We start from the raw sequence: 16,261 nt of genomic DNA, 5'->3' as shown, positions 1-16,261 counted from the left end.
GAAGACTTTGAAATCATATTCCGGACATCCAGAACACGATCAAAGTATCACACACTCGGCTAGGAAAGCACTTGCATGCTTCTAGATTCACCCAAAAAATCATACACCTCAGTCATGACAACTTGACAAGGATGATAGCAATGTGAACATGAAAGGCCAGCAGGCAACCAATTGACCAGGAAAAGGTGTTCATGTAAGAAAGCAAAAGTAGTTGTGGTAGTCCGTAAGCTTATTAAGATGGGAAAATAACGTTTAGACCATATAAGAAGGATCTCAGATTGAATCTTTTCTGAACATACAATCAATCACAACACGAAAGAACTACCCAGTATTGCAATGATAGATAATGACATGTCTCAAAGTCAAAGGCAATACAATGTTCCAAGCATCTCACAGTAGCCGTCAGCAGAAACTTGACTGCTGAAAGTATGGCTGGTTGTCGCTGCTTGTTGAATGGGAAAGGTCCATTTTAAGGCCGATCTTCCCTAGCATCTGGATTCAAACGAGATAGATATATCTATAGCTGGGATCGTAGTTGGATATGATCTCGTACGACGATGCTGTAGTGGACAAGAAAGCGGTATCATGGATATATAAGAGTTCAACAAGTATAGATGTTGAATGATAGTTGATTATCTGTGTTGTGTTGTTGTCGTCGATAAAGTAGAAGTCCTAGGTGAGAAAAAGGCATGACCCAATTGCATAAGAGATTATGTAACAAGTCATGACTAAGCACCTATCTCCATCTCCAGGCGATATCCGAAGTTTGAAGTTTGGCTAAGCTTCAACCTCCGACCCTCCAACCCCACTATCCACCAAAAAGCTACTAAAGCATCCTCGCATATCAAGTTTGAGTTACCCAACGAATGAAGGTAATGAGATGGTAAGCACCTGGTGCACCATTTGGAGTGTTCATCTACCTGCCAATATTGGGGGTAAAAGTTCTAACCCTGACATATTGATTGAAAATACATTACGAAGTGACGGCAGACAACAAATACATACTTGTGCCTAGGTGTATCTGCTTGAAAGATACGATATTGCCACTTCATATCACTTCAACCCCGCCTTTACTCACTCTCTGAATCTTCCAAAGGATTGGTCTAGAGTGCTAGTCTGAGATGCCATCGGAGACCTCCATCGGCCTAAGTTACATGATAAGGAGCAGGCCCAACATATTATTATTTCCTTCTTAAAGAAAGACACATTTGCTCTTTAAAACATTCTGTTCTTTTCCTTCTTGTTTTCTGCTGCTAACTATTTCAACCATTCAAAAGAACTAATTTCCCAGAGGCATTGAAAGATCTTGGTGGCAGGAAACACATCTTGAAAGGGGCGTTGGCGACCTAGATTTCTCAATAATTAACTCTTGAGAGCTATCGCTCTCGCAACTCAGAATGGCACCCATTGCTGTTTCTCCGAACTCATCGCCGGAGCCTGCAGTTTCTCTTGCCTCCAGAAACTCCCTCTCTTCCGTAACAACCTCTTACGATGATACCCTTCATTTCTATTTAAATGGCACACGAGTTGTCCTCGATAATATGGATCCAGAGATCACTCTTCTTGAGTATCTCCGTGGCATCGGCCTTACAGGCACAAAGCTAGGATGTGCAGAAGGAGGGTGTGGAGCTTGCACAGTTGTTGTTTCTCAATACAATCCAACCACCAAGAAAATATATCATGCAAGCGTGAACGCATGCTTAGCGCCACTGGTCAGTGTCGACGGGAAGCATGTTATAACAATAGAAGGAATTGGAAATACAAAGAGGCCGCATGCTACGCAAGAGAGAATTGCGAAAGGAAATGGTAGTCAGTGTGGATTCTGCACGCCAGGTATAGTCATGAGCTTGTATGCACTTTTACGGAATGATTCGAACCCTTCGGAACACGACGTAGAAGAAGCGTTCGATGGAAATCTGTGTAGGTGTACAGGATATCGTCCGATTCTAGATGCAGCTCAAACTTTCAGTTCCGGGGCTGCATGTGGGAAATCTAAAACAAACGGTGGAGGTGGATGTTGCATGGACAATGGCGGAAATAGTGGCGGTTGCTGCAAGACTGAACTAAAGGATGATCAACCTATCAAACGTTTTACACCACCAGGATTTATCGAATACAACCCGGATACTGAACTCATATTTCCCCCACCACTTATGAGGCACGAGTTCAAACCTCTAGCTTTTGGAAATAAGAAGAAGAAGTGGTATCGACCTGTGACTATGGAACAACTATTAGAGATTAAGAGTGTTTATCCATCAGCAAAAATCATTGGTGGAAGTACAGAAACGCAAATCGAGATTAAATTCAAGGCTATGCAATACACAGCTTCAGTTTTCGTTGGGGACATTCCTGAATTAAGACAATTTTCATTCAAGGATGACCACTTAGAGATCGGTGGCAATGTTATCTTGACGGATCTGGAGTCGATTGTCCAACAAGCAGAGAAACATTACGGGCCCGAAAAGGGCCAAGTTTTCAAGTCAGTAGATTTATTTGTCCCAGAATTCTTCACATTCTTGCCATTGATGCTTTTTTGTCTATCATTAAATCTTGTCATATCTTTCCTTCGGGTGACGTGATGACATATGAGCCTCATCAAACAACAAAACCAAGATTGCATTCAAGAAGTCTTCCATGCTAACAACGTCTACAGAGCCATCCATAAACAGTTGAAATATTTCGCAGGTCGACAGATTAGAAATGTCGGTACTCCAGCAGGAAACTTGGCTACTGCTTCTCCTATCTCTGATCTTAATCCTGTATTCGTTGCATCGAATGCTATTCTAGTCGCAAGATCCTTAGATAAGGAGACAGAAATCCCCATGTCTGAATTCTTCAAAGGATACAGATTGACCGCACTCGCCCCTGATGCAATCATTGCTAGCATTCGTATACCTGTGACTCAAAAGGGAGAATACTTGAGAGCATACAAACAGTCAAAACGTAAGGATGATGATATTGCCATCGTCAATGCAGCTCTTAGGGTTTCCATCGACGATTCGCATATTGTGACTAGCGCAAGTTTAGTATATGGGGGAATGGCTCCAACCACAATCGCGGCTAGAAAGGCCGGTGCTTATTTGTTGGGCAAAAAAATTTCAGATCCTGCAACTTTGGAAGGAACCATGAATGCTTTGGAAGAGGACTTCAATCTTAGTTTTAGCGTTCCAGGAGGAATGGCGACTTATCGCAAGTCACTTGCATTCGGCTTCTTCTATCGCTTCTACCATGAAATCTTATCCAGCTTCGAGATCAAGGATTTGGAAGTAGATGCGCAAGTTGTTCCGGAGATCGAACGTATAATATCTTTTGGTAAAGAAGACAGAGAAGCCACTGTTGCCTATCAACAGAATGTTCTCGGGAAAGCAAGTCCCCACGTGGCTGCCCTAAAGCAAACATGCGGAGAAGCTCAGTATACCGATGACATACCAGTCCAAAAGAACGAGCTATATGGGTGCTTAGTTTTGTCAACGAAGGCACATGCTAAGATCATAAGCGTCAATTATGATCCTGCAATGGATCTACCAGGTGTAGTTGAATATGTTGATCATACAGATATGCCAAGTCCAGAAGCCAACTTTTGGGGAGCACCAGTTTGTGACGAACCATTCTTTGCCGTTGATGAAGTATTTACAACAGGCCAACCGATTGGTATAGTCCTTGCTGATAGTGCAGCACATGCAAGTGCAGGAGCACGAGCTGTCAAAGTCGAGTATGAAGAGTTACCAGCAATTTTCACAATGGAAGAAGCCATCGAAAAGGAAAGTTTCTTTGATCATTACAGGTATATAAAGAAAGGAGAACCAGAAAAGGCATTCGAAGAGGCGGATCATGTTTTTACTGGTGTTTCTAGAATGGGTGGACAAGAGCACTTCTACCTGGAAACCAACGCTTGTGTGGCAATACCTAAAATCGAGGATGGGGAAATGGAAATTTGGTCTGGAACTCAAAATCCAACAGAAACGTAAGTGAAATCTGATGCAATAGTATTCTTCAGCTAACAGTTTATCAGCCAAACTTATGTAGCGCAGGTTTGCGATGTTGCTGCAAACAAAGTCGTGAGTAAGGTCAAGAGACTAGGAGGTGGTTTCGGTGGAAAAGAGACTCGTTCCATACAATTATGTGGCATTGTAGCTCTTGCAGCCAAAAAGACTGGTAAACCAGTTCGTTGCATGCTTAATCGTGATGAAGATATGATCACATCTGGTCAGAGGCATCCCTTCTTGTCTAGGTGGAAAGTTGCCATCAATAAAGACGGCAAAATTCAAGCACTCGATTTGGATATGTTCTGCAATGGAGGGTGGACGCAAGATCTTTCTGGTGCTGTATTGGATCGGTCATTATCACATTCTGATAACTGCTATATGATCCCCAATATTCACGTCCGAGGTCGTGTTTGCAAGACGAATACCATGTCAAATACTGCGTTCCGAGGATTTGGTGGACCTCAAGGTTTATATATGGCGGAATCATATATCGAAGAAGTCGCAGACCGTCTCGGTATGCCAGCAGAGAAGCTCAGGGAGATCAATTTCTACAAGGCAAACGAGCAAACTCACTTCAACCAAGCTCTTAAGGATTGGCATGTACCATTGATGTACAAGCAGGTACAGGAAGAGTCGAATTATGCCGCGAGACGAGAGGCAATCACCAAATTTAACGCAGAGCATAAGTGGAAAAAGAGGGGACTCGCGATTATACCTACAAAATTTGGTATCTCTTTCACGGCACTTTTCCTCAATCAAGCTGGAGCATTGGTTCATATCTATCACGATGGATCCGTTCTTGTAGCCCATGGTGGTACTGAAATGGGTCAAGGTCTTCATACGAAAATGATGATGGTTGCAGCTGAAGCACTTGGTGTTCCCTTGGATAATGTATTCATCTCAGAAACTGCCACTAACACGGTAGCTAATACCTCTTCTACCGCTGCATCAGCTTCTTCCGATCTGAATGGATATGCTATCTTCAATGCATGCGCTCAAATTAATGAACGACTTGCTCCATATAGAGAGAAATTTGGCCCTGATGCCACAATGAAACAGCTAGCTCATGCCGCCTACTTCGATCGTGTCAATCTTTCCGCAAATGGATTCTACAAGACTCCAGATATTGGTTATACATGGGGACCTAACACCGGACAAATGTTCTTCTACTTCACCCAAGGAGTCACAGCCTCCGAGGTCGAGATCGATACTCTAACTGGTGATTGGACATGTCTACGTTCCGATGTCAAAATGGATGTTGGTCGTTCTATTAATCCATCGATTGATTATGGACAGATTGAAGGTGCTTTTGTACAAGGAATGGGATTATTTACTACGGAGGAATCCCTCTGGTTCCGTGCAGGACCAATGGCTGGGCAACTTGCTACTCGTGGACCGGGTGCATATAAAATACCCGGATTTAGAGATATTCCTCAAGAGTTCAATGTTTCTTTACTTAAGGGTGTAGAATGGGAAGATCTCAAAACTATTCAGAGGAGTAGAGGAGTAGGCGAGCCACCACTTTTCATGGGAAGTGCAGTATTCTTTGCCATTAGAGATGCGTTGAAGGCAGCTAGAAAGGAATACGGTGTCGAGGCTGAGATTGGGGAGGATGTTAAGGGTGGCGGATTACTGGTATTGGAGAGTCCTGCGACACCAGAAAGAATTAGGGTTAGCTGTGCGGATCCAATTTTGAAGAGAGCGGAGGTGAAACCGAGAGAGGGAGAGAAGAGTTTCTTCATGAGTATTTAGTATGATATGATGATAGTCAGATAATGAGGGATGCAGCAAAATTGGCTTTTGGTGGGAGTTTTGGGGATTGTGCGATGATCCCTTGGAGATGTGCGGAGTCCGTCTTTATTTAGCATGGTTGGGAAATCCGAAACACAAAGTCTGACTGACTTGTTTTTGGGAATGCTATGTTTTTACAATGTGATATGAGAGTATGAATGAAGTTCTAAACAACACAATAATTATTCTCATGACACCCGCGAACGATGATTTTTGCTTGGTTCCTGTTTGACATAGGATATATTTCTGTTAACAATAACAATTCAATTGTACCCCATCAGGAGTCAAACTCTAGAACTGGTATTTAATAGGATTCAACCGGATGATGAATATGCCTTGATTCCTGACAGCGATAGAATTGAAGACATTTATAGATCAACTTAGAGATAGCAAGCAGAAAGGAATAAACAAGGTAGGACGCCTTCTGATCATGATGAGACTACCCAAGTACTCCAAGTAGGTAGGTATATTTAGATATGCATGCATGATTTGGTATCCAATCAATTTACACTCTTATAACTATCAGCTAGATAGATGTGCTAACTGCTAGTTTGAGATTTGAGATTTGAGATTTGAGATTTGAGATTTGAGATTTGGTATTTGCTAAGGAAGGAATACGATCTCGTGATTAGATGTGTCTAGCATGGGAGATCTGTTCGTGGAGATTTTGCATGTATATTTATTTGGTTGTTTATATGTGTGTGTGTGTGTGTGTGTGTGTGTGTGTGTGTGTGTGTGTGTTTAGATGTGTATCTGAATTGACAGAGTAGAGGAGTTGAGTAGAGTAGAACAGAGCGGAACAGGGGTTGAGAGTTGGAAAGAATAGAAAGAATAGAAAGATATCGTGTCGTGTCGTGTCGTGTCTTACCTTGTCCTATCTCACTATGCGAATTCTCTCTCTCTCTCTCTCCCCCCTTCCCTCCTTCCTTCTCTTCTTCTTCTTCTTTCTTTCTTTCTTTCTTTCTTTCTTTCTTCCTGTGTTCTTGTTCTTGTTCTTGTTCTTGTTCTTGTTCTCCTGCCCTGCTCGAGTGTCCACATATTCAATTCAATCCAATCCAACTCCATTCCCTCCGACTCCACAATCGAAGGAATACAATCCCCGTCGCCCACTCATGCAAAAACGATGACTTGTCAAGTTTGGCATCCACAAGTTCCCCGGGTGATCATGATCTTCCGCTCCTCATCCATAAAGACCTATTTCGAAGCTGGTTCCATGAGAAGGAAATTGTTCGTCTGTGCGAGGTGAGACAGGACAGGCAGCACTAGGTATAAATAAGTGTATATACTAGACATGTACGTGGATATTTATAGGGTGCAATATGCGGGTACCTACCTAGTAGGTGCTTCCGGGGAATCAGTTTGGATGGTTATTTATTGTAGTGCGCTAGCTGCTATGGGGTGTGTATCTTGTTCTAACTTCTAAGTTGTGTCATTCCACTCTCCCAGGTAACATTTCTCAGAGTCTGTTATCTCTTGCTTCTTCCCTGCTCATGCCCACTCCCGTTCCTACATAGTCATGATAGCGATGACAAGTCATCAATTCATTTCAGATGGCCCCACATCAGGATTGATATTTTTTATTCCCCCTCCCAGTTGTGAAAGCGTTCATGAGCTGGCATTGCAAACGCGGGCATCATTGCACCACATACATGACAGATTTCCCGATGCTCCATTTCCTCATCCTCATCCTCATCCTCTACATTCCAAAAATCTAGTTCGTCCACCGTATCGTGTGGCCGTACCATGTCTTCTGAGCCCATGGTGTACTCTGTCTCAGCGTGATCACTGGAAGGATGCTTCATTACAGGAAGCTCATTCCTGTCTGCCACGAAATCGGGTGGTGTATCTTTATCCTGCACCTTCCACTCTTTAAGCCTTGCTTCTTGTCCCTTGAACATGGTGCCTATATTTCTACCGACGCCACCCGAAGATCCATCCTCGCTCGCTGCTTCAATCATGTTTGTGACTCCGATATTGACCAGACTCAGATTCCAATCCGATTTCTGGGGATGTAATTTTCGAAACATGGGGATCAAAGACTCTTGGATGAGTCGTTCGACAATGCTGTCTTTACCATCTTTTAGATTGAAAACAAAATTGGGTAGGGGTCCGGATCTGGAGATTCGATTGAAGCTTCGGGTTCTGGTACCATCTGCGTTCAAGGGTGGGCGGGGTCGGGTGGACAAGCGCAGTACTTTGGGATAAGCTATCCATCGTTTTGATGGTATGTCAGATTTTTCTTCATCTTCAAGTAAATCTTGATGCATCCTATTCAAGAGACTTGTTGCAAGCATTCGAAGCTCTTTTATCAGTTGTGGCAAAGTATCAAGCTTGACATATGAATCCTCGATTGAGATTTGGGATGGCACCTTTCGGATATCCTTCACATCTGAATCATCGCGACCATTGATCAATGCCCAAGCCTTACTTCCAATACCTCTCTCTGCTCCCGGTCCCCCAAGTAGCCTTTCGAGTATCTCAGGGCCAATGCCGGGGAAGAGACGGACATCACGAACTGTAACAGATTCCTTGGTACCGCCATAGATTAACCCACTTTCAAAATCGGCTGGACGTGATAGAACATGGTTCCTAATACGTTGAGACATCTTGAACCCAATGCCAGGTATTTTACCGATATCATGGCTATCGATGAATGCAGTGACATTACTTTGTAGTCCATGATCACTGGGCAATACTTCGTAAGGTGGAAGAAGGGTTGTTTGACCCTTTGGTTTGTGAAGATTGCCTACCAACTTACTCAAAAGTTTGTTCGTGGATATGCCAACAGTCGAAGTGTAGCCTTTCTCTTCTTCTAGACTTAATCTCAAATGCTGGGCAAGATGTGAACCCACAATCAACCGGGTGAGTAGTCCGACATCATTATTCGGCGACCCCGAATTCGGTGTCTGTTGAGGGGATGCCTCGCCGCACGGCTGCAAGTCGGGATAGACATGGCCGGCAATCTTCGTCGCGTCAAAGTTAAACCCCGCGGTAGGATCATTACGGTCCGTTTGAAGGAAGGAGTGTGTCAAATCATTTGGATTGAGAAGTTTCTCATTATAGCCAACAATATCTGTGACGTCCATGAATACTTCGTCGAATCCTAGCCGTTCGACTTTCCCCGACCAACTGAACTTTTCCAGATGTTTATACAGCATTTTGGAGGCATCACGGAATCGACCCAGCTCTTCTCCCAGCACAATAACAACATCGGGACAGATTTTCTTGGCTTCATGGATCAATTGTAACTTACTCAGACCACGACGTCGAGCTTCATAATTGCATGTGACGATGATGTGTTTCTAAAGTGGTCGCTTAGAATTTGGATATACACGTGTAGATTTGGTACTATTTTGAGTTGACTTTGACAGTGGGAGAAAGGCTTACCTGCTGTACAGCCTACTTACTACATCAGCTTTGTTTCTTGGATTAGAGGAAGAGGAAGAGGAAGAGAGGAATCCAGATGCAGCAGATATTTACCAAAGGTACCGATTTGAGAGCGGGATTCTCATTTTCAAAGACCGACGCGTAGAAACAGTCATAATCCTTCCAAACACCGATTATCAGAATAGATACTTTTTGGACGTGACGTGTTTGTTTACGAAATAGTTATGAATAACGTTCACTGTGGAATCCTAACGGGGCTGACTAACAAAGTGTATGATTATCCTATGATCCTTTCTTGCCATTATGAGTTATTATTAGTTCAGTGGTATTTTTGGGTTTGCTGGCGGTGATGAGACAGGTGGATGTGAAGATTTTGGTCCCATTTTTTTCTTTTGAAGTTAATTTATCGTATCGTGATGTTGAACCGCAGTCTTTGTCTTAGTCCAAGTGAACAAGGTCTCATCCGAAAGAAGGTTTTGGAGAGAAGAGGAGATGCCACGTTTGATGGTAAAGAGGAGGATTAGGATTGTTGTCAGTCATACTCTACCAAGGCAGATCCATCCGTTTGGATATCAGGATGTATGTACGGTGTATGTATGGTGTAAGTCGACGTCAAACACATCAAGTCATCATCGGATACACCTTTGCGTTGATCTAAAAATGTAAGACGGCGTGGAGCTTATCGATAAGCAAGAGTATGTCTGTATGTATGTATGCATGTATGTATGTATGTACGTATGTATGTATGTGTGCATATCTGTGTGTGTGTATGTATACCGACCGTAGTTCATCAGGTTGACCCAGACTGTCAGAACCAAATGATTCCATTCTTAGAAATCGGTCCAGAAACATGTTTCCAAGACACGTTTACATGTCTAATGGTGGACTCAAAGTGGAGTTTGGAGATCTTTCTTTTCTGGAATTCTATTTTGAGATACAACTTATATAAGTCACGCGTTTGATGTGGAGAGTTACCAAGAAAATACTCTACACTGTAGACGTATTCGGTGGAGACGGTACGAGTACGAAGTGAACTTTGTAGCATTGTCGCCATCTCCATCTCCATCTCCATCGCCATCGCCATCGCCCCTTTAGCTTTCGCCTTCGTGACCCCTTCATCGCCTTCGCCACCCGAAAGTGGTTCTTTGAGTTCCAAACTCAATCTTCTCAATACGATCAACCAGACAAATTAAAGCATAGCCAATATTATGTAACAAACGAATCGTTTTCAAGTCAATAATATGCTGAAGCCAAGATTCTATCCCATAGATCTCATCCGTTATTTGTTTCCAATCGTGTCGTTTCCTTGTCAATATCGCCATTCAATAAGCGATGCTAACGCCAAAGAGCGTCTCAGCTATTGGCCCCTCGAGGACGGATAAAGTTATTTCACAGGGCTACAAGGCCATTGTGAGGGGATGTTCTAGATATAACTAGGCATTCTATTGATCGATTATGAATTATTGATTGAAACGGCAGTTACTGAAGGAGGACTAAAGGGGCAAAATCAAGGATTAAAAGTAGCAGTTGATATTGCAAGAATTCCTATAATAAGATCAAGCCACCACACTTACTCGTCCCATTCCCCTTGAAACAGCCAATCGTCTTGAACAGTCTCGACTTTCCAGGTCAAAAATCTATTCGCTCAAGCGGTGTGATATTCAAAAAGAACCCTTGCATAGGCGCCACTCACTCACCCATGGACCCATCCACTCCGATAGTCCGAGATCCTAGATTCAGCCCAAATCTGTTACTCCATCTCCGTTCACTGCTCCAATTTGCTAATCCAACCACTACTACTACCTTGACTATCGTAGAAACGTCCTACTCGAGTATTGCTGACCCTTACTCCGTAAACGAAGCTAAGGTAGCCAACTCCTCATTTTTGTATTATTCAACCTCTCGGGAAATCCTTCCACAGCGGTTCAAGGAGCCACAACAACCATTGAATCCTTATATGGGTCTATGAGATGAGCCTAGTCTGGTGGTTCGATGACCATCCCGAATGCTTGTCAGCCTGTAGTGCGTGGAGATCAATGGAATCTTTCTATTTGCTTGGTTCGATTTTTCGAACCTGCACTGCAAGCCCCTCGTCACATCATTTCTATAAACATCGCGCCTATTCCCATACCTTATAAGCATTTCAAACTTAATTAGCAAATGCATGACAGGTGATAAGACTGTGCTTAAACTCTAAACTCTCCCATCAAAACTTCTCCCCAGTTTTATTTTATTCATCTATTTTCTTGGCCTAGGCAAAGGTCGCTGGTGATATACATATAGCTGCGGCACGGTCACTGTTGGTTTCACCCGAGGGGTAGTTATCTATATCTTTTTTCTCTCTCTACTCATTTGTCTTACGCCTTACGAAATTACGAAATCATTTGACGAATTTTACGACTACGCCTTGTTCTCGGTAGATCTAGATACATTATATCTAAGATCCCTAGGCCACCTGCGACTTTTTTGTGACCCAATTTCAAAGTCTCGATTCATAAACGAACACTCAACATTCAAATATATACCCTCGTACCACGGACCAGAATACAGTCAAGGAAGACTTTATTAAGAATCCTACCAAATCTCCGATTATGATGCTGGCACCTGTTCAAGAGTGCTCCCCTATAGTCATGTCTTTCCCTCCTCGGCATTCGTCACCACCAAAGAGACCGAAGTTGTCTTTACAGATCAAGACCCCATCTGCTCCACAAACCATCGGAAAGTCTTCCACAGCATTAAAATCCGACCTTAATCCATCGTCACCAACTGCATTTAACACACTTTCAAATGCATACGCAACAGCAATCGAAAATGCCTCACCACAAATACCAAAGCCGGCAGGCCTTGAAGCTAGGCCTTCCTTGAGAATTCAACCTATGCCTTCACGACTTCAGACGACACGACTTCAAACGAACATAAAAGCAGAGGATGGATATATACATCCATCAGAGCGAACTGCCACTCCTGGACCATTTGCGATATCATATCCTGATACCCCAAATTCAGCTCACCCAGATTCAGCTCACCCCAAAGATTCCCTAAACTTCACATTTACCCCTCCACATTCAGCTGGCTCATCCGATAAGAAGATGTTTACCTTTGCATCTCAAGCTTCGAATAGTGCATCGCCGCGAAGCATGAGACGGCTTACTCCATATACACATCCCAAATCACTCCACAGTATCCTTCGAAACTCACCACTTCCACCTCCAAGCGCCGTCGCACCTGCAACACCAAATACTGCAAGCCGACTCGCGATGCGATTAGCAAACAAAGGCACGAAGAAAGTAGAATACGACGACCCTTTGACCCAAACCATCACCACTAATAAATATGTAAAATCGCACATCGATCTTCTTTCCGAAGACTCTCCTCATTCCGCTACAGATCCCGAATTTGCCATCTTAGACACTCTCGACACAACCATGCAATACACTGGTGACGAAACACGCGATGGAGGACAAACCCCAGGGCCATTTGAAGAAATGCGAAGAAGAATGGCCGAGAGTGGGTTAGAAACTCCCGGGCTGCGAAAACGTAAGCGCAAGGACAAGAAGAGAAAGTGGAGATGGACAATAGGAGATGGGGAGGATAGTGATGCGCAAACAACTCCTACGACTGCGTTGGAGAGAACACCGATCACATCGATTTGGATGGGCGGAGAAATAACAAATGGGGATTCCACAATGCTTGGGAATGGGAATGGGAATGTTGAACAGGAAACTATTTCGAAGGATGGAAATAATAATGCTCCGTCGGATGAAACGCTTAGGATGAGTAGGAAGAGGATCTCTTTGGGAAATTTCGTAGGAGGCAGGATAGATGAGGGTAATGATGATCGTGATAGGCGAACACAGTCCGTGGAACTATTTACCGATTCGGAGATGTCAGAAGAGGGTAGCGAAAGACCTGGTTCATCACATTCTCTCTAGTTTATAGTTTTACGATGAATGATATTATCACCTACAAAGGTTATTTTGTAAACATCAGTGTAAGCACACCTGTCTTGATGCATCAGACTGGTGCTATGCATGAGGGAGGAGTTGTATTCTTTGGTATGACTTTGTATATGACTCAATTCTTCGATTCTATATACCCATGGCTGATAGGATAGAATAGGATATGAGGTTTGATTTCCACTTATATAATTTGATACATAGTATTCTGTCATAAAACATATAGGTACGAAACATAAGCAAAAGAAACGTAGAATACGAGTAGATCATTAAATAGTTGATTTTCAGAAGATCTTGTCCGAACTACTTGGGGTTATCAACACATTCTATCCGTCCGTCCCACTGCCAGTGCTGAGGGAAGTTACCACATCTCCCTTCCAGATAGATGGAATGAAAATATAGAACAGAAAAAGACCCCTATTTACGTCTCTCTATCCACCGATCTCAATTCAATAGGTAGTATGCCGACTTCGTTTTTCCAATTTTGCTAGGTGATTGGAATCGATACATACCTAGTTGGGTATCTATCACAGTACACCCAGTCCTATCTACCTACCTGTTCAAATGCTTCTTATTCGTATTTCAAAGAGTATTAATTTGCAAAGCATGACTTTGACCAACAATCTCTTTTTGTTCCTCTCTCTTAACTTTCTCCCAACTTAGGATTGTGATGTTGCAATGCCGTCGGTGTAGATCATAGGACAAGTGCTCACGAGATCAAAAAGTCATCTTGATCACTTCCGACCAATGAGGACGAGCGACGATCATAAAAGACCAGAGGAAAGTTTTTTTTTGTAAACTTTGAAAGTTGCTGTCGTTTGTCGTGAATTTTTATGGGAAAGATAGAGAGAGTTTCCAGAGAGTTGTTCCGTGATGTTGGTGGGTGAGAGAGAGTATGAAAGGAAAGGGGTCATTTGGTGCTACGTCTCCGGCTTGGAGGAGGAGGTAAGAACATAAAAGGGGAGACATGAGACGTTTCGTTTTGAAGAATCATTATCGCAGAGTCCTTAGGCGTCTTCAGACTTTGTGATTCTCATAGGTTCTCATCCCATTCGCATTTTCGTTTTCAGTTCTCTCTTTCTTCGTTCTTCGTTCTTCGTTCATCCGATTTCTAAATCCTTTTTGTACGTGCAAAATCTTTAGAGTATCATTTGTGCTTCGCATTTGAGATCTACTAATCGTCTTTCCGTACTCCTATCATCATGTCCTACGACATAGAAGATGGGGCTCCTACCACCCTCCGCCTTTCCTCGATAAGCTGCACTAGCACCTCTCCCTCTCAATCCCTCATCCTCAGTGAAGATTCCCGTTTTTCAACGAGCACCCACAATACCCACCTCTCTCGCCAAAGTCCATTCTTAATCCACGATACACCCTCTCTCGGGCCCGTCCCCGCAGTCATCAAATCCTCCAACGGGAATCTCTTCTGGGCCGACGAATCCTGTGCTCGTCGCGTCGGACTTAGCTGCAACGAAGCTCGCCTATTCCTGCAGCTGCAATCCGGTAATTACAATTACTCCGAATATTCTCCCATGTTTCATGCTTTTGGAGAGGAGAAAAAGAATCTTCAGCACAAACTCAGGGAATTGAAATGGTGGCAGGTGGAACGGAGGAAGGAGTGGGAAAAGAGAGTTGAGTGGCTGAGGAAGATGGAGGAACCGAGACTTTGGTTGCTTTATTTGATGGCGAGAAAGAGGAGAATCTTACTGGTGGCTTGTAGAAGGGTCTTGGATAGGTTGAGGTATAAGAGAGAGGAGAGGGAGGAGAGGAAGAGGAATTCCCAAGTGGGGATTGAAACTTCGGAAGAATCTACCACGGGGGGAAATTCAAGTCAATTGGAATCCGAGGGCACGCAAACAGACAATGACGCGCAATCGGTAACTGGACTCACTACAGATACACTCACCCACTTGGTTCGCGTCTCTCAATCTACTCCTCGCCCAGCAAGCACACATTCTCATGAATCCACCGCTCACTCTCATTCTCATTCCTGCTTACACAAACTCACCAGCAGAATGAAGCAATCCGAGAAATCCCACTCTGACCCATCCTCCAATCCCTGCCCAATCTTTGATCGTCCCTTATCCGCTACTACCTCCTCTCTCCAAGCTCTCGCCACTCTCATCCTCCCCCCTCAAGACCCCTACCTAGTCCTCGGTTACTTCCCCACCTCTTCCCTCGATCCCCATGAAACCTACATCTCCCTCTCCAATCCCCGTACCCTTTTCTCCTCTCTCCATCATGCAGAGCGCTCTCTCCGCGGAGCTCGACGCTTTTTCTCCCTCAAATCGCTCGCGGGGTTTGGTCTGTATAAATGCGATATTGGGCGCGGTGCGCATACCAAGATTGGGCTAAACGAAGAGGAGAAAATGGTGTTGAGGAAGTTTTATGCGGCGTATAAATTGAAGAGGAGAAGCATTCCGTGGTTTGGGAAGGGAGAGTGGGATCAAGATGTAGGGAAGGCGTGGTTGGGGTGGGTGGAGAAGAGTTTGAACGAGGGGAAGGATGGAAAAGAAGGGAGTGCAGAGGGGGCTAAAGGGCCGTTGGAGGGGAGGTGGAGTTTGGAGTTGGTATATGACTGGTTAGTTGTTTTTTTCCTTCTTGAATCTCTGGTTTTGACAAAAATTAAGATGGGATACTAACATGTGAAAAAATAAACAGGAGTCCGTATCGACTCAGCGCCGTAGTCATCACCCCTCTACTTCTCAGTCTAATAATAGGAACCTGGTATATGGCAGTCACCGGTGATGTGATCACAGCTTGGACATTGGCTTTGTATATTGTGACCGCGGCTGCGGCTATCGTTGCACTATTGGGTATCATTGGGAGTTTGAAGGATGTTTGAGTATTGATTTATACTGCGGAGATATCAACTTGGTGTATAATTGATCTGTAATTTACTTTTGAGCTTTTGGTTTGTTGCAATGGGAAACTTACATGGCTGGGGAATATCTGATCTGGGAAACTTGTGAAATAATTACGATTAAGCTAGCTCGCTCATCAATATAGAAGATATATAATATACTCATCTTCGATTCTAAACCCGCACGTATAAAAAGTCTATATGATTTCGCAAGGAAGGGAACATTTCATCTCTTTCCGCTCCTCGTCTCGAAAGCTCAAGACGACAATCAAACACTT

General features: G+C 43.7%; 4 protein-coding genes across 4 annotated transcripts; 3 read left to right on the top strand and 1 right to left on the bottom strand.

Moving 5' to 3' along the window:
* Positions 1–793: 793 nt before the first annotated feature.
* Positions 794–6,054, top strand: BCIN_14g05060 (hypothetical protein). The gene is made up of 3 exons (XM_024697288.1): positions 794–2,479; positions 2,654–3,964; positions 4,013–6,054. The coding sequence occupies exons 1-3, from the start codon at positions 1,398–1,400 to the stop codon at positions 5,736–5,738; spliced, it is 4,119 nt and encodes a 1,372-aa protein (XP_024553103.1). The 5' UTR covers positions 794–1,397; the 3' UTR covers positions 5,739–6,054.
* A 303-nt stretch (positions 6,055–6,357) lies between these two features.
* On the bottom strand, positions 6,358–9,819 carry BCIN_14g05050 (hypothetical protein). Its single transcript, XM_024697287.1, has 4 exons — positions 9,431–9,819; positions 9,258–9,323; positions 9,165–9,176; positions 6,358–9,079 (listed from the first exon to the last, which is right to left on the bottom strand). Exons 1-4 carry the CDS (start codon positions 9,464–9,466, stop codon positions 7,355–7,357), a joined length of 1,839 nt encoding a protein of 612 aa, XP_024553102.1. The 5' UTR covers positions 9,467–9,819; the 3' UTR covers positions 6,358–7,354.
* Positions 9,820–11,279: 1,460 nt separating this feature from the next.
* On the top strand, positions 11,280–13,540 carry BCIN_14g05040 (hypothetical protein). Its single transcript, XM_024697286.1, has 3 exons — positions 11,280–13,219; positions 13,284–13,346; positions 13,409–13,540. Exon 1 carries the CDS (start codon positions 11,756–11,758, stop codon positions 13,094–13,096), a length of 1,341 nt encoding a protein of 446 aa, XP_024553101.1. The 5' UTR covers positions 11,280–11,755; the 3' UTR covers positions 13,097–13,219; positions 13,284–13,346; positions 13,409–13,540.
* A 242-nt stretch (positions 13,541–13,782) lies between these two features.
* On the top strand, positions 13,783–16,120 carry BCIN_14g05030 (hypothetical protein). Its single transcript, XM_001545770.2, has 2 exons — positions 13,783–15,701; positions 15,782–16,120. The coding sequence occupies exons 1-2, from the start codon at positions 14,323–14,325 to the stop codon at positions 15,963–15,965; spliced, it is 1,563 nt and encodes a 520-aa protein (XP_001545820.1). The 5' UTR covers positions 13,783–14,322; the 3' UTR covers positions 15,966–16,120.
* Positions 16,121–16,261: the final 141 nt, after the last annotated feature.

This window comes from Botrytis cinerea, chromosome 14 (genome assembly GCF_000143535.2).
Source record: "Botrytis cinerea B05.10 chromosome 14, complete sequence".
In the NCBI taxonomy this organism is placed as follows: Eukaryota; Fungi; Ascomycota; class Leotiomycetes; order Helotiales; family Sclerotiniaceae; genus Botrytis; species Botrytis cinerea.
This window is presented reverse-complemented; position numbering and strand designations above follow the sequence as displayed.